The sequence below is a fragment of the Mastomys coucha genome, unplaced genomic scaffold (genome assembly GCF_008632895.1).
Source record: "Mastomys coucha isolate ucsf_1 unplaced genomic scaffold, UCSF_Mcou_1 pScaffold18, whole genome shotgun sequence".
Classification (NCBI taxonomy): domain Eukaryota; kingdom Metazoa; phylum Chordata; class Mammalia; order Rodentia; family Muridae; genus Mastomys; species Mastomys coucha.
This window is the reverse complement of record NW_022196900.1, coordinates 88,137,158-88,151,593: the sequence shown is the minus strand read 5'-3', so window position 1 is coordinate 88,151,593 and position 14,436 is coordinate 88,137,158. Positions and strand designations below refer to the sequence as shown.

The window sequence follows — 14,436 nt, the reverse complement described above, 5'->3', positions numbered from 1 at the left end:
CTTCTTCTTCTTCTTCTTCTTCTTCTTCTTCTTCTTCTTCTTCTTCTTCTTCTTCTTCTTCTTCTTCTTCTTCTTCTTCTCCTTCTCCTTCTCCTTCTCCTTCTCCTTCTCCTTCTCCTTCTCCTTCTCCTTCTCCTTCTCCTTCTCCTTCTTCTTCTTCTTCTTCATCATCATCATGATGTTTTTCAAGACAGGTTTCTTTGTGTGGTCCTGGCAGTACTGAAACTCTTCTCTGTAGACCAGGCTGGCCTCAAATTCAGAGATCCACTTGCTTCTGCCTCCCAAGTGCTATGATTAAAGGCATGCACTACCGAGACTTGGGGACTTAAAAGTTACTTCTCTACCCAGAGCTAACATACCAGGAATACCAGGCTCAAATCCTAGCATCTCTTTCCTAGCTTGGGCAAGTGAGCGCAACTTGGAGCCCATTTCTCATCGGTGCCATGAAAATGATATACCTCATTTCAGATGGTTGTGAGGAGTGGATAAAACGTTAGAAGAATGTTAAGATGGACAGGATAACACATCATAAAAACATCAAGCTCTTCAGATATGAGAGGAATCCCAAGAAGGAAGATGTCTTTTAAAATGCTCATAGCATACAAAGAGATTGGGTGGGAAGATGAAAATTCTTTGTAAAAGGTATAGACCTGGAAAGACACCGGGTCTTAGTTTTGATGGAAGGGAAACATCAGCATAGATACCTGTCGGCGGAACATTCGTGTGCGTGCAAGTGTGCACTGTTGCAGGCGGAAGAAGGGGTGCCCTCTGTGATGAAGGCCGTCTGAGACTTTTGAAGGAAGAGCTGCAGTAGTCAGCCCTTTGATTCCAAAACATGGAAATCAGATGAGGTTCCATTTTAGGTCTGATTTAGAATCATGGAGAGGTGCTTGGTCCAGAAGTATACATTCTTAGATGCTCCCCAGAGTCCGGTGATGTGGTAGCCCAGGAAATAAGTATCAAAGAACTTTTGAAAGACAAAGATGACTGACGCAAGGCTTGCCATGGAAAACAAACCTTTCTCTGCGGACGAGAGCCCAGCAAAGCATGGAGACTAAGGTTTGGGGAACTGGACTCAGGCAAATCTAGGTTTGAATCCTGGTCCTGCCATTTCCTGGCTGTTTGATTTTGGATTAGTCACTTGGCTTCCCTGTGTCTCTGTTTCCCTCATGGTTAAAATGAAGGGACCTGAGCTAGGGAGGTAGCTCAGTGGTACAGCACACCCTTAGCATGTGTGAGGTCCTTCCTGGGTTTGATCTCTAACAAGGCAAAGAAAAAAAAAGCTCAATAACAAATTGAGAGACTAATAGTCCCAAGGTTGTCTTGAAGACTGAGGGATATAGTACCACTTGAAGCACTTAGCACATAGTTTGGCACGTGGAACGTTCTAAAACTCTTCCAGGGCTATGTTGTGCAGATTGAGATGAGAACTATCGCATGTAAAACACTAAGGCTTGGCTCAAGTTTGTGCTCAGTAACTGCATTTATTAGAGAAAGCTGGTGCCTTCCAGTAGGGGAAAAGTCTGGTCTCACAGTTGTGCATGTACATGTGCGCACATGTGAACACCTACTTTCATCGTGACAGGGAGGCACCCTTGTGCCAGCAAGTTCATAAGGTCCCTCTGCCTGCTGTAGGATCCTCTAGGTGACACTGAGAGGTTCCTCCCCCACACTGGCTTCTCTTCTTCCCTGGACAGCCAACTAGGAAAACATAGAGAATCAGCAGCGAGTCTTCCTTCTTAAGGTTGGATTTCATCTCCCTCCACATCCTCTAACCTTTCATTTCCGGTCTAGGCCATCCGGGCTCACGCAGGTGCAGTTTGAGAACCACCAGTGAAAGAATCCAAGCCTCATGGTCTTAGCTTTGCATTCAAGACCGTGTGTACTTTGATGCCTGCCTCACGGTCTTAACTTTGCATTCAAGACCGTGTGTACTTTGATGCCTGCCCTGTCTTTCTGGCTTTATCTTTGACACTGTACATAGCCAGTGACCCAACTACACCCAACTCCGCCCTCGATAGCTCTTCCTTGTCTTATGCTTTTTTTCAGGTTGCTGCTGCCTGAAATGAATTTTCCTGTCTAACCTTCCAGGGAATTCCATAATTGTTCAGATAATTGTTTTATTGAGCAAGCCCCAATGCCTTTGTATTTTCTCTGGGCTAATGTTATGGCCTTTAGGATACTATCTCATAGTTATTTATATGCCTGCTTCTTCCTCCAGGCAAAAGTGGGGCCGTCTTTAGTTCATCTCCGGGATGCCAGCACTCAATATGGGGCCTAACACAGGATAGGCATCATAAATATTCCATGAGTTGCAGGTAATTGAATTTCTTGCTGACCTAGTACTGCCTGTACTAGGTACTGTGGTACCCTATCCTTCTCCCTAGATTTGGGGCAATCGCTCCAAGCCAGGGCATTTCTTTATCTTGCAAGGATTGTTGAAGTTTGTGGCCCTTTTTAAAGTAAAGGGGAGCAATGCTTGCTTCATCTGTCTACCTGTTGCTAACACTGGCACACCCCGTTCACCATAATCTCTGAGGCTGTCCCCTGCCCAAGGAACAAGAGAACGTGAAATCGATCAGATTTGGGTTCAAATCCTGACACCTTCATGGACTGACTTTGTGAACTTATGCGAATACATTATGCTCTCTGATTCTCAGTGTCCATACCTCAAAACTTGAGAATACTAAAAAGAAAGTTCTCCACCCCCTCTCCCCAACACACACCCGGCTCCTGGTTGCCCCATCTCTTTCTGTTTCAGCATGTCTTTCTATCTTGCCTATCACTTTTCCTTCCTCCACCTCTGTCTCCCTGTGAGTCTGTTTAATGCTCAGGTCCTCGAGAGCTATGTCTTTGCTCCCCTCCCCTTTTCAGCCTGGAATTGAGCAGCAGTTACGAGAGAGGAGCCAAGGAGCCCAGGAACGCCTCAGGGTAGCGTCTCTGTGTGCCAGTCTCAGTGTGAGCCAACTGAGGGAAGAGGCAAGAAACTGGGAGGGCTTACATATGCCAAGAACTGTACTTAAATAAGTTCATGGAATGTCTCTGCCCATTAGTTGTTGAGGGGGATGAAAGTAATTAATCAGAAGTCAAGACTCTCCAGCGGCTTATCATTTTCTTGGTGTTTATTGACTCAAAATATCTTTCATATTCAGCTTTCTGTCTGGTCTTCAGGCCCTGGCAACTTTTCCAGCTGCACCTGCCATTCCTCGTTCCTCTTTACCCTTCCAGTCCAGCCTCCTTCTTTGACCCACCAGCCTATCTTTGCCCAGGCTAGCTCTTCTGATCTTGAATCTTGGTTGTCGCCTCATACTGATGCATAATCTTGAAAAAAGCCACGCTCTATGATCTCAACTTTCTCAACTGTGTAATGGGATTAGAGTAGTGTGTGTCCCTTAGGGCAAGAGCGAAGATGAACAGAGAGTCCCAGAGAGAGGCACGCACGGCACCTGGTCTTACATAGCCACTAACAACTATGCTAGTGGTTGTGCAAAAACTTGGACTGGGCAGAGTTCCAAATACACTCACTCTAAGTAGCCGGAGGCTACGGTATGAGGTACGAGCGTTTAGTGAGAGAGAGGTGAAAGTACAAGGCAACATTCCACAAGCCCAACAACGTTTCTGGTAGATGAAGAGTGCTCTGTCATTGGAGGGAGCTGGGAATGTATATTCAGAGCGGTCAAGGTAGAAAGAACTTTAAGCAACCGAGGGAACAGAGGAGCCAAGTGTCCCTGGGTTACAATCTCAGCCGTGGGCAACGAATGCGTTGAGAACGTCGACCTGAATACCCTCACCTGTCTTGTCGATGGGTCTTTGGTCTTGTCGACGGGGTGTGAGAGTGGGGGATGGGCATGCCGAAGCCGGCGGGCCCAGGGACCCCGGCCGCAGCGCGCGACACCGCCAGCAGGGGACGCCTCGAGACCGCGGAACTCGCGCCCGGGGGCCTGACGTCAGCGCCCCGCTCGTTCGGGCTCCCGCTCTGGACTCGCCGCCAGTCCCGCTCCGCGAGGCGCTGCTCCGCTACGGCTCCGGCTCGCCTTGGGCTCCGGCTCGGGCTCCGGAGGCGTTGTCTCCCAAGCTGCGGGTCTCCAGGACCCAGGCGACGGCGCCCCAGCCATGGCCCGGGCTCAGGCTCTGGTCCTGGCGCTCACCTTCCAGTTCTGCGCGCCCGAGACCGAGACTCCCGCAGGTAAGCGCGCGCGGTCCCTCCAAGCTCAGCCCGCGAGTGCCCGGGGGGCCGGGGATGGCTCGTCGCGAGTGTCGGAGTGCGGGACTCTCGGTCGCGTGCTCCGAGCGTCTGTGGCCGCTGTGTCTGTAGTTTGTGTGCAAGCTGAGGTTGAGTGTGTACCGAGGATGCGAGTGTGCTGGTGTGAGTGTAGCCTGCGTGGGGCACCGGGTCTGCGCTGGCTCGTGTTTGTCCACGCTGCCAAGTGGGTTGTGTATCTGAGTTTCAGTGGCTTGGCTAGAGTTGCGCCTGATCCTGTGTTGCATTTGTTGGCTTTTTTTGTATTCCCCAGGCGGGAGTGCTGTTGCTGGTGGCGTGTTTGAAAACCCGCGTGTTTGTTTTTGCGTGTGCTGCGAGGGCTCGGTGGATCGTGCCCAAGTGTGGGCCCGGGAACCTGTGTGTGGTGTGTGTGCGTGTGCAGTCGTGGGAACCGGGTCGGAACCTGTGTGTTTGAGCGCTGCGTCCACGAGTGACCCTGTGGGAGTGTTTGGGGTGTACGATGCTGTGTGGGTCCGAGCGAATGTCAGGGATGCGGGGAATGCGTGTGGGGGAGCGTGTCTGGAGTGGATGAGAGTGTTTCGGTGAGCGATGGTTGCGTGGCTAGGGACGCTGCGAGCTTGGGGTGCTCCTGGGCCGTGGTCGAGTGTGGCCGGGAGCCGAGGGTGTGCATGCTTGTGTGCATGTGTGAGGATGTGTGTGCGACCGCGCGCGCGCGTGTGCGTGGCGCACCCGGCCGGAACAAGTTGTCGCGGCGGCGTCCCTCGGAGGCTGGGGCGGCCCTGCGGCTGGCGAGGGAAGGAAAGGGGAGAGACGCGGCTGTAGCCGCCGACTCCGACATTTCGGGCGGTTTGTTGTTTCGCAAGTTCCTAGCGGCGCTGGCTGGCGGCTGATCCGAGGCGGCGCCAGGGCCGCGGGGCGCCCGGCTGGGGAGGGCCGTGGGGCGCACCCGGTTGCAGGCGGGGCTGCGGCGTCGGGGCCCCCGCAGGGCCTGGCTGGAGGCCGCGGGACAGCGTCCCCATCGTAGCTCGTAGAGGCGTTGGGGACGCCGCGGTCCCCGGGGACGCTGCCTGCGTCTGCTTTGCAACTTTGTGCGGCCTCCCGGCCAGCTGGGTGCGCGCGTGCGGACGTGTGTGTGTGTGTGTGTGTGTGTGTGTGTGTGTGTGTGTGTGTGAATGTGTGCGTGGGGCTCTCACTCGGCCTGCGGTGTGATCATGTGCTTGAGTGTGCTTTGGAGCCTGGTGTCCTATGGAGGGTGTGTGTGTGTATGTGTGTGTGTGTGTGTGTGTGTGTGTGTGTGCATTCGCATGTCTGAATGTGTGTCCAGTGCCTGTGTGCGTCCGCGAGCACATCGCATCGTGTGCTCTGTGGACGAAGTGTCGGTGTGCTTGTGTGTGTGCGTGGTCCACTGTCCTTTCCTGAGGCCTGGACCTCAGGCCTCGGCCCCTCTGGCGGGCGTGCGCCGGCTCTCTTCCAGGGTTTCCTCCTCCCCTGGCTCCCGCCACCCGGCGTGGGGTAGCTGGGAGCCGCCCCGGGTGGAAGCAGAGCCACCTCGGGCCCCTGGGAGAGACTCCAGGCCGCCTGCCTGCCCCAGACAGCTGGCCTCCGGGGATCTAGTTCACGGCCCCGCCCCCGCTGGGGCGTCTCGGGAGCTGTCCTGGTCTTGCCCTGCAGCTTTGGGGTTGTACTGCTCAGCCTCAGTTTTGACTTCCTGGTACCCGAGAGGGTGACCCAGGCAACCTGCCTCTTAGACCTTTCTCAACCCCTCCAACCTTCTCCCCACTTTAAGATAAAACCCCCTGCATTCCCCCCACCCAATCACCTTGATTTGAGAATACACAAGATCCTCAACTGCCACGGTAGCAGACTGTCAGGATCAATCAAGGTTTGAGAGTGAGACCTACTGCAGGCCATTCTCATTCCTGAGCCTCAGTTTCTCCATCTGCTTCATGATCTTAATAATGATCCGCGTGTGATACTTGGTAGAATGTTAAGTCCCCTACTTGGGAAGCCGAGAAGATGTGTTGGAGGGGTGTGGCAAAGCGCTAGGGGCTAATTTGAAGCTGGGGGCAATGTGGGCTCGAATTCTGTCTCTGCTTCTTGCTGTGTGTGACCTTGGGTAAGTCATGTTACTTCTCAAGTTTCTGTCACCTTTGAAGCTTTTACTATTAGAGAAGGTCTGGGCAGAAAGGAGGTGGCAGTCCTCTGCCCTCAATCTAGGGAGTGGATCTGGTCCCCTGCTTACCTCCTTAGTCGGTCTGTGCAGGGTAGCTCTCAGCCGTGCACACCTGGCAGCAATTATCCCACTGTGCTCTGGATCAGTTTGTCCCTTTGGTCGCTGGAGTTATGGGCAGCAGGAATGAGGGAGAGGTGCCCTGTGGTTTCAGGTTAGGCAACTGAGGGCTTGTCAGGGCAGCCTTCTCTCTGGGGCTGAAAGAGGGGGCTAGGCAGAAAGCCAGGAGGGTGGCCTGGATCCTATGCCACGATTCAAGGCTGCCTCTTGCTTCTGTCTGGTGGCATCAGAGGTCCAGGGCTGGAGACATGCTGCTATCCTCCAGGCTGGCCCCAGCTTGGGGGCTTGTGGCACCCAGCTAGGTCAGCCAAGAGCGGCAGGAGGGGCTTTGTGCCTTCCCTTTGTGTCTGAAAGTACCCTATGCCTCCTCCATCTTTCCTTTCCCTCCTCAGCTCCATCTCTCCCCTCTCCCTTCTCAGTCCACCTGCAGGAAGGCATCGACCTCTCCTTCCTCTGTGTCAGAGTTCTTCCTAAATTCACGTTTTAAACCCCTCTTCAAATCCTCGTCAAAGCTCTCCTGTTACTTTTCTAACTCAGCCCCATCACTGTTCTAGCCCTTGCTTGGCCTGCCTCATCTTCTTCTGGGATACTATTCTGGCTAGCCTTATCTACCAGTAGTCCCTAAGTACCCACAACTCTCGATCTCTTCTCTGCACCTTGTACAAACTGCTTTCTCTCCAAGACTCTGTGATTCCACAATTTCCTGTGTGAGCCCCCTAGTTTGTCTCTCAGCTTAGATATCACTTCTTCCTTGAAGCCTTCCTTGGTTTTTCTCTGTTTGAGCCCAGCAGAGGGAAGGGCGGAGCTGATTAGGGTTTTTTTGTTTTGTTTTGTTTTGTTTTTTTCGAGACAGGGTTTCTCTGTATAGCCCTGCTGTTCTGGAGCTCACTTTATAGACCAGGCTGGCCTCGAACTCAGAAATCCACCTGCCTCTGCCTCCCAAGTGCTGGGATTAAAGGCGTGTGCCACCACCGCCTGGCCTAATTAGGTTTTTATATGATGTTATAATTACAGTCTCTTGGTCCTGCCACTCTTACAAGACCAGGAACTTTGCGAGGATTTGTGTCGGTGCACCTTCAAATACTTAGCGCCAGGCACAAGGTTTGAGCCTTCTAGTTCAAGTAAATGGCTGTGACATACAGGAATGAATGAAGCTGGCTGATATAGTTCAGTCCTGTAGCACTGGGAGAGGGAAGCGCCGAGGCAGGAGGATTGATGGCAAGTTTGAGGTCAACCTGAGTTGCACGGTGAATTCCATGCTAGTCAGGAAAACTTTTTGCTGTTAAAAAAAAAAAAAGAAGAAGAATGAATGAATGAATGAGTGAATGAATGAATGGAGTCAAGTGGGTCAGTTCAGAGCTGGAGATGCCAGATGGGGGCGCAATGACTCCATTGAAGGCGGAAGGGAAAGAAGAGGTTGTTTTTTTCCTTGGTAAGAATCTGGAAGATTCTGCCGGTGGATGGTGTTATGTTGTGAAAAGGCTGTGTCCGGAAAGTGTCATCTGGGAGCTGTGAGTTAAAGAGGTTGAGTCCCTGGCAGAGACTGAAGGGAGAGGGCTCTTGCAGGAGGGCCCCTTCCCCCAGCCTGCTGCTGCCGGCCCCCTGCCCTGGCCCCACCCCCAGCAGCTGGCTCAGCTGTCCAATCCAGAGAGTTTTCAGCCTACAGTGATCAGACAACCGTTGGTGAGGCTTGGAGTCTCAACGGTTAGTCTGAACGTGGGGAGGAGGGAGGAGGGCCCATGTGAGGCGGACATCCTTTCAGTCCTCAGTTGCGGATCTTGGGCTAGGTAGAGGAGGCCACAGTCTCCCTCCTGGATCCTGAGGGCCTGTCCCTGAGCTGGAGAGGCAGATAGATGTACACAAGGGTTATCCTGTGGCCTAGGCAGCCAGAGAGGGCCGTGTGTGTGTTTATACACGTGAATGAAATGGAGAGCAGGGACACAGAGCATATGTGTGCATGGCCTGTCAGGGTGTCAAGCTTCATGGTAAGCTTGGTGTGGCTAGATCTGAGCTTGGAGTTGGAGAGAAGCAGCTGCTATGACATATGGGGAGCCCCCAGCACCTCAATCCTGGAATAGTGGAGATGTCTGGGTGGGTAGCTTCTCTGTGCCTCAGAGTGGGTGCACCAATCCTAGGGTAGGAGAATATTGGGGTGCAGAGGATAGGACTGTGGATCTGCAGGCTGGTGCCTTCAGGTTCTGTGGGCCCGTGGCCATCAGTCCAGACCGCCATAACCCATAGTTGCCTTCCACAGTGACACCAATGCTCTTTCTTTGCAGTGGTGACCTGTTACTCATATGTGGCTATTACATTTAAATTAGGTACGACTAATTAAAATACTAATTTATTTCATCAGTTGCGGTAGCCAAGTTTTAAGACATCAACTGTTACACATTGCTAGTGGTTGTCAGCATATTGGCAAGTGCCAGTAGAAAACATTCTCAGCACCCTTGGAGAATGTTCTAGGGGACTGTCTAAAACAGCAGCTCTCAACCCGGGGGTGGGGGGTCCTCGACCCCATCGTGTTGAATATCAGATATCCTACATATTAGATATTTATATCATGATTCATAACAGTAGGAAAATAACAGTTATGAAGTGCCAATGAAAATAATTTTATGGTTGGGGACGTGACATGAGGAACTGTGTTAAGGAGTTAATAGCATTAGGAAGGCTGAGAACCACTGATGTAAAAAGATGTAGGCCTGCAGAGCTTTAGCGTGGCCTGGGCTATGCAGAGAGTGGAGCTGGTGTGGACAGACATTTGCTCTGCAGCACCTCTGTGCTCGAGGCCCCCAACAGTCTTTATTACATCTTGCCTGTCCCAGTAGCTGCTCCTCTTCCCTGTGACCCAAGTGGCCTTTATAAGGCTGTCACAGTGTGCTGTCACTCCCTTGCCTCAGGTCTCCCCTGCTCCCAAGTCTGAACCTCAACCCTAACATGGCAGCTCAGGCAGGAATCAGCCTTCGATGTCGTTTGTCTCTAAAGTCCGCCCCTACCCATCTGCTTTATAACCCAGACCTTGCCGTGCCCTTTGGCAGGTCTCTACTTGTCCCCATTCAATGCCTTTTTTCAGCTCCCTTGGTCCAGTTCTTGTTGTCGCAGGCACAGTAAAGCCACCCTGCCCCACCCACTAAATGAGGCAGTGGGATGGACTTTTCTCCTAAGGCTTGCACGGTGATCATAAATTGCCTTTCTAAGTGGTGGAGTCCCCCCTGTGGTGGCCACTTCTGAAGATGCTGTGCCGTGTGACCCCTGGGGGTCTTGAATAGATTTCTACCACACAGAGCCTAGGACTTAGAATTGGACACAAAGGGGAGAAGAGAAAGGCAGTTGGGATAGGTGTGGGCTGAAGTTTGAAGGAGAAGGTAGAGAAAGGATTGAGATGGCATCGTGGGAAGTGGGCTTGGGGCTACCTGTAGGTAGGGCCTCGGTCAGGCTAGAGGGACAGGTCTGGGGCCTGGGGGTAGCCGTGATGGTGATGTATGTGAGCTTGGGACAGCTGGCAATGAGGCAGGTGGTGTTGGAGGAATGACTAGGTCAAGGGACAACTGGGGGGGTAAAGAGTAGGCAGACGGGGGACAGCCAGGGATACTGATGACAACTGAGAGGTGACAGAAGCCTATCTGGAGATGGGTGAATCTCAGCTGAGAGAGTGGGATGCGGGTTGTTCAGAACGAGCATGTGTGTGCATTTAAGTGTGCGCGTGGATCCTTCTCGTTGCATGCATGTGTGTAATAAATGCATGCTTTCACCTAGGGTGTGATGGGGGCGGGGGTTGGAACTTGGGTTCCGAGACCACACCTCCTGAGTTCTCACTCCAGTTCCAGTGTTTCTAGCTGTGTGACATCTGGGCAGATAATGACCTCTCTGGGCCTTGGAGTAATCTGTCCTACTTGGGGAATGAGGATGGAGCTGTTGCACAGTGCCCAGGATGATGCGATGCATTTTATATTTGGACATATTCAGTCTAGAACACATCATGGCACACAGCGAGCACCACGGGAGTGTGGATTACACTTAAATATGTGAGGGTGAGTGTTTGCAGGCCTCCCGTGGGCTTGGAAAAGCTTGCTCTTGGCTCCCGATGAAGTCCAGGCCTGGCAAGAGGTGATGGTGGTGGTTGGGAAAGGAGTGAGGATCCAGGCTTGTTGGGGCTGGTTCTTTTCCTTCATCTGCCTCCTGCTCATCCCTCATTTTATGCTAGGCTCTAATCCAATGGGCCCCTCCCTCTGCCTCTCCCCGTCCTGCCTCATACTGCCCTACCCTGGGCTGGGGGGCAGGTGATGCACTATAATTGTCCAAACGATTTTCAGTAGAATCCAAAACCATTGCCTGCCTGCCAGTGCCTTGTCAGAGAGCAATACCTGAGGAACGTGCTGAGCTTGGTACAGCCTGTCCTGCGGGTGGCAGTCCCTTCGTCCTGTGTCCTGAGGGTAGGGAGAGTGATGGTGGATGGATGCCCGCAGGATAGTGAAAGCGGGTTTGGCCTCTATCTCACAAGCAGTTCAGTGTAGCAGAACTGGGAGTGCTGGAGGGCTCCCCACCAGTCCAACCCCCAAGAGACTTCTAAGGTGTTTCCCACAGCACTTTTGCAATGTACCTCTGTCTGTCTCGCAGTAGCCAGAGACACCATATCCCAGACCTGGTGTGCTCCGGGTGAGTGCGGTCTGGGGGTTTCTGGACCTGGCATCCCTTGTACTTCTCCGTGACTCGTGCTGCTGGGATGCTCTGTGACTCGGGAATGCTGGGCCACAGTGATATGGGGTTTCTCCATTTCTGCAGCATCCCGCTGATCAGAAACTCCACCTTGCAGCTGCCCTGCCATGCGCTTTCCTTGTGGCTCTCATCCAGGGTGTGGTACCCATTCTGCTGGATACAAGGGTTACATCAGGAATGAAGCCCCTTCGGGGTGTCTGGGTAGAGAACCCTCCCACATAGGTACCATGCCCAAGAGCATGGCTTTCTAAAACTACCCTACATGTCTTATCTTTAGAGCAGTCTGTCTCATCAGGCATGTAGACTCACTTGGGCTTTGAGCATAGCACCTCACATGGCAGATCACAGCCAGTACACAGCCTACTGCCGCTATACTGTATGTTGGCACCCGGTGCGCTGCATTTTTTTTTTTTTTTTTTTTTTTTTTTTTTTTTTTTTTTTTTTTTTTTTTTTTTGCAGTGGGCATCTGTATGGCTCTGGCTATTCATACTCAATTTCTAGGCACCACTCTCCTCTTTCTAGGCATGCTGCTGTCTTGGTTCAGAAACACATTGTACATTGTCTCCTGGTCTCTCCCCTTCACTGTACCTCACTGAATAGGTGTCTAAGAGCCCAGCCCCAACCCTGCACCACAGCTATCCCTATGTTATCTCAGCTTTCCCCTGAATGTATCACAATGGAGGTGTCCAGGCACTGGCCGTGGACAGCTTTCTGTGGATAGCACTGGGAGGGTCACATCTTTGTGTGTCCTCAAGGCAGCGTGCCTCTGCTTCATATTGCACATCGCCCACAGGATACTCAGGGCCAGTCTGGGCACTCTTTGCTGGTCTTGGGGACAGAGTGAGGTTTGCATCACTTCTGAACAGCACAGGACTGCTACCCAGACAGCCAATCTTGTCATGAATCTGTTCAGTGTAGGGTTGCGTTGTGTGACTTTTCCAAGGGAGATGTGAATAAACATCTATCCACAGACCAAAGAAATAATTCCATCCAAGTCTAACTTTGGTGCACTGAGTTTAACGGAGTTCCTTGCAGAAACACTGGCAATTCAAAAGGCAACTGCATTTAGGAGAAGCCCACTCCTGCATGGGGAGTGACTCTAGGGAGCCTCATCCCTGACGGCTTGCAGAAAGCCTTCTCTCTCCAGGAGCTGTTACTGCTTACATAACCTTGGAGAAGGTTTCCTGAATCCTGTGACTTCCCAGGCTTCTCAAAGCCTGCTAAGTTGCGTTCCTGTCTCCTCTTCCCTCCCTCCAGAAAGGGATGTTTCCATTGAGAGGAAATGGCTTGCTGCCAGGCTGTGAGCTCTTGAACTGAATCCACAGCGCTTAGGTTTCATGCCGCCGATCACCCATCCCTGAAGGCTGCACACACCCGGCTCCCGAGGACTACATTCAGTTTCTGGTGCCATCCTTGGTGCTTGGTTCTAGATGGTGTTCCATCCTTTCCTTCCTGTATCTCTGTACCAGCCTGCATGCCTATGCTGGGCAGACCCTTTCTATGATGAGGCTCCTGTTCTGTACCAGGTCCTAGGCTGGTGACTGGAGCAGAAGAAAGGCTTGAGCCTACCACCCTCCATTCTGCCACAACCCCACATGGTGACACATACCCAAGATGAATGTGGTTCCACACTGCACAGCCCTGACCAGCGCTTCCATGCCTAAGCTGTAAGTGGTGTGTGTGCATGCACGTGCTGTGTGCTCACAGAATGACAGGATTCTGTCTGTATGTCGGCCTCTGTGTCTTCAGCACACCCCATCATAGCAGCACATGGCCCTCCCTCTGCCTGGGGCCTGTGCACATGTGTCACTTTAGCCTGCATTGTGTCTTTATCTGGCTGTGGTGTAGGGCATTCGCTGTGCAGAGGATCTATGTGTTCTTTCCATGTACTTCTGCACAATGAGTCCCTCCCCTTATCTCCAGGGTCCAGCCGTGGATTGCCAATCTAGCAGCCCTCTCATCAACTCTGGAATCCATGGTCTGTGTTGGCCAGAGATGGGAAAGGGTCTGCTGTGAGTTCCTCAGGTGCGGATAGGTGGCTTCTTTTCAGTGAAGAGAGTAGGATGTTGGCTCTGCCAGGCTCTGTGTTGGTTCCTTAAGTGCTCTTAGCTTTCTCTGCCCCTGCCAGCCCTTGGTGGTCTCATTGGTTGTAGGACTCTGTGTGGTTATATAGGTATTTTACTGCCAGCCCTACTGTGCTTCCTGCCAGTTACTCAGGGTTCTAGTAGTCGGCTCCAAATGCCAGACCTCTATTTATATGTGTTGGCCCAGTCTCTACTATAGTATAGTCTATTATAATTATACTATACTATAGTATACTATATACTATATACTATACTGTACTATATACTGTACACAACATACTATACTACAGTATATACTATATACGATATACTACATACTATACTATATACTACTTATATACAATATACTATACTGTATTGTATACTATACAATAGTCCAGACTATTCTAGGGTATAGTCATATCCTTGAACTTAGTGCAACTGGTGGATGTTTGACCAGCTGGTACAGTTGGCCAGCTATTATATACAGGGCTTGGGGATGGGCTTCAAAGGCACAAGAGCTAGTCCCTGACTTTAGGAAGGGAGGAGGTAAGAGCTAAGCAGGCCTGCAGGGCAGCCAGAGTTTGGCGACCATCTGGGACAGGGCTGAGTTGGGCAAGAATGTCCAGGGTTGAGTTCAGTGACCTTGAAGAAGGAAGGATCATGAAATAAACTGGCATTGTTGGGATTGTATACGGGGGTCCCTAGGCTATAGTTGGGTTGTGCTTGGCAGTGTGAGGTCCCAGCCTGTATATTTACAATCTGCCCGGAGAAGTTTTGTTTCTTTTGGGGCTACCCCTGGGAACTGGACATTTTGTTGACAAAACAGAAAGAATAAAAATCTCATCGCAAACAAGCTCTGTTTATTCAAGTCTTCAGAAAACATGGCTGCAGGTGCTGTAGGCCCAGACCATATCCCTTGTCTGCCCTGGCTAGAGGAGGACAGACAGGCTGTTGCATCACACATACGCACACGCGCGCGCGCGCGCGCGCACACACACACACACACACACACGCACACATAGGCACACGCTCACACCTACACACATGCTTACACCCACACCCACCACACATGCTCACATACACACACATGCAGCAACACATACACACTCACACATGCACCAACATACACACACACACAC

General features: G+C 51.8%; 1 protein-coding gene across 16 annotated transcripts in view; it reads left to right on the top strand.

Annotated features, from left to right (window-relative positions):
• The first annotated feature begins 3,987 nt into the window (after positions 1-3,987).
• The window catches only part of Ptpru (protein tyrosine phosphatase receptor type U), a 78,778-nt gene continuing 68,329 nt past the window's right edge, over positions 3,988-14,436 (top strand). For 5 of the 16 annotated variants that reach the window (XM_031378872.1, XM_031378871.1, XM_031378869.1 and 2 more), the window contains exon 1: positions 3,988-4,186. In XM_031378872.1, coding sequence (XP_031234732.1) covers positions 4,114-4,186 — 73 coding nt within the window. In that variant the 5' untranslated portion in view covers positions 3,988-4,113. The other 11 variants (XM_031378865.1, XM_031378864.1, XM_031378863.1 and 8 more) reach the window with 8 other exon arrangements.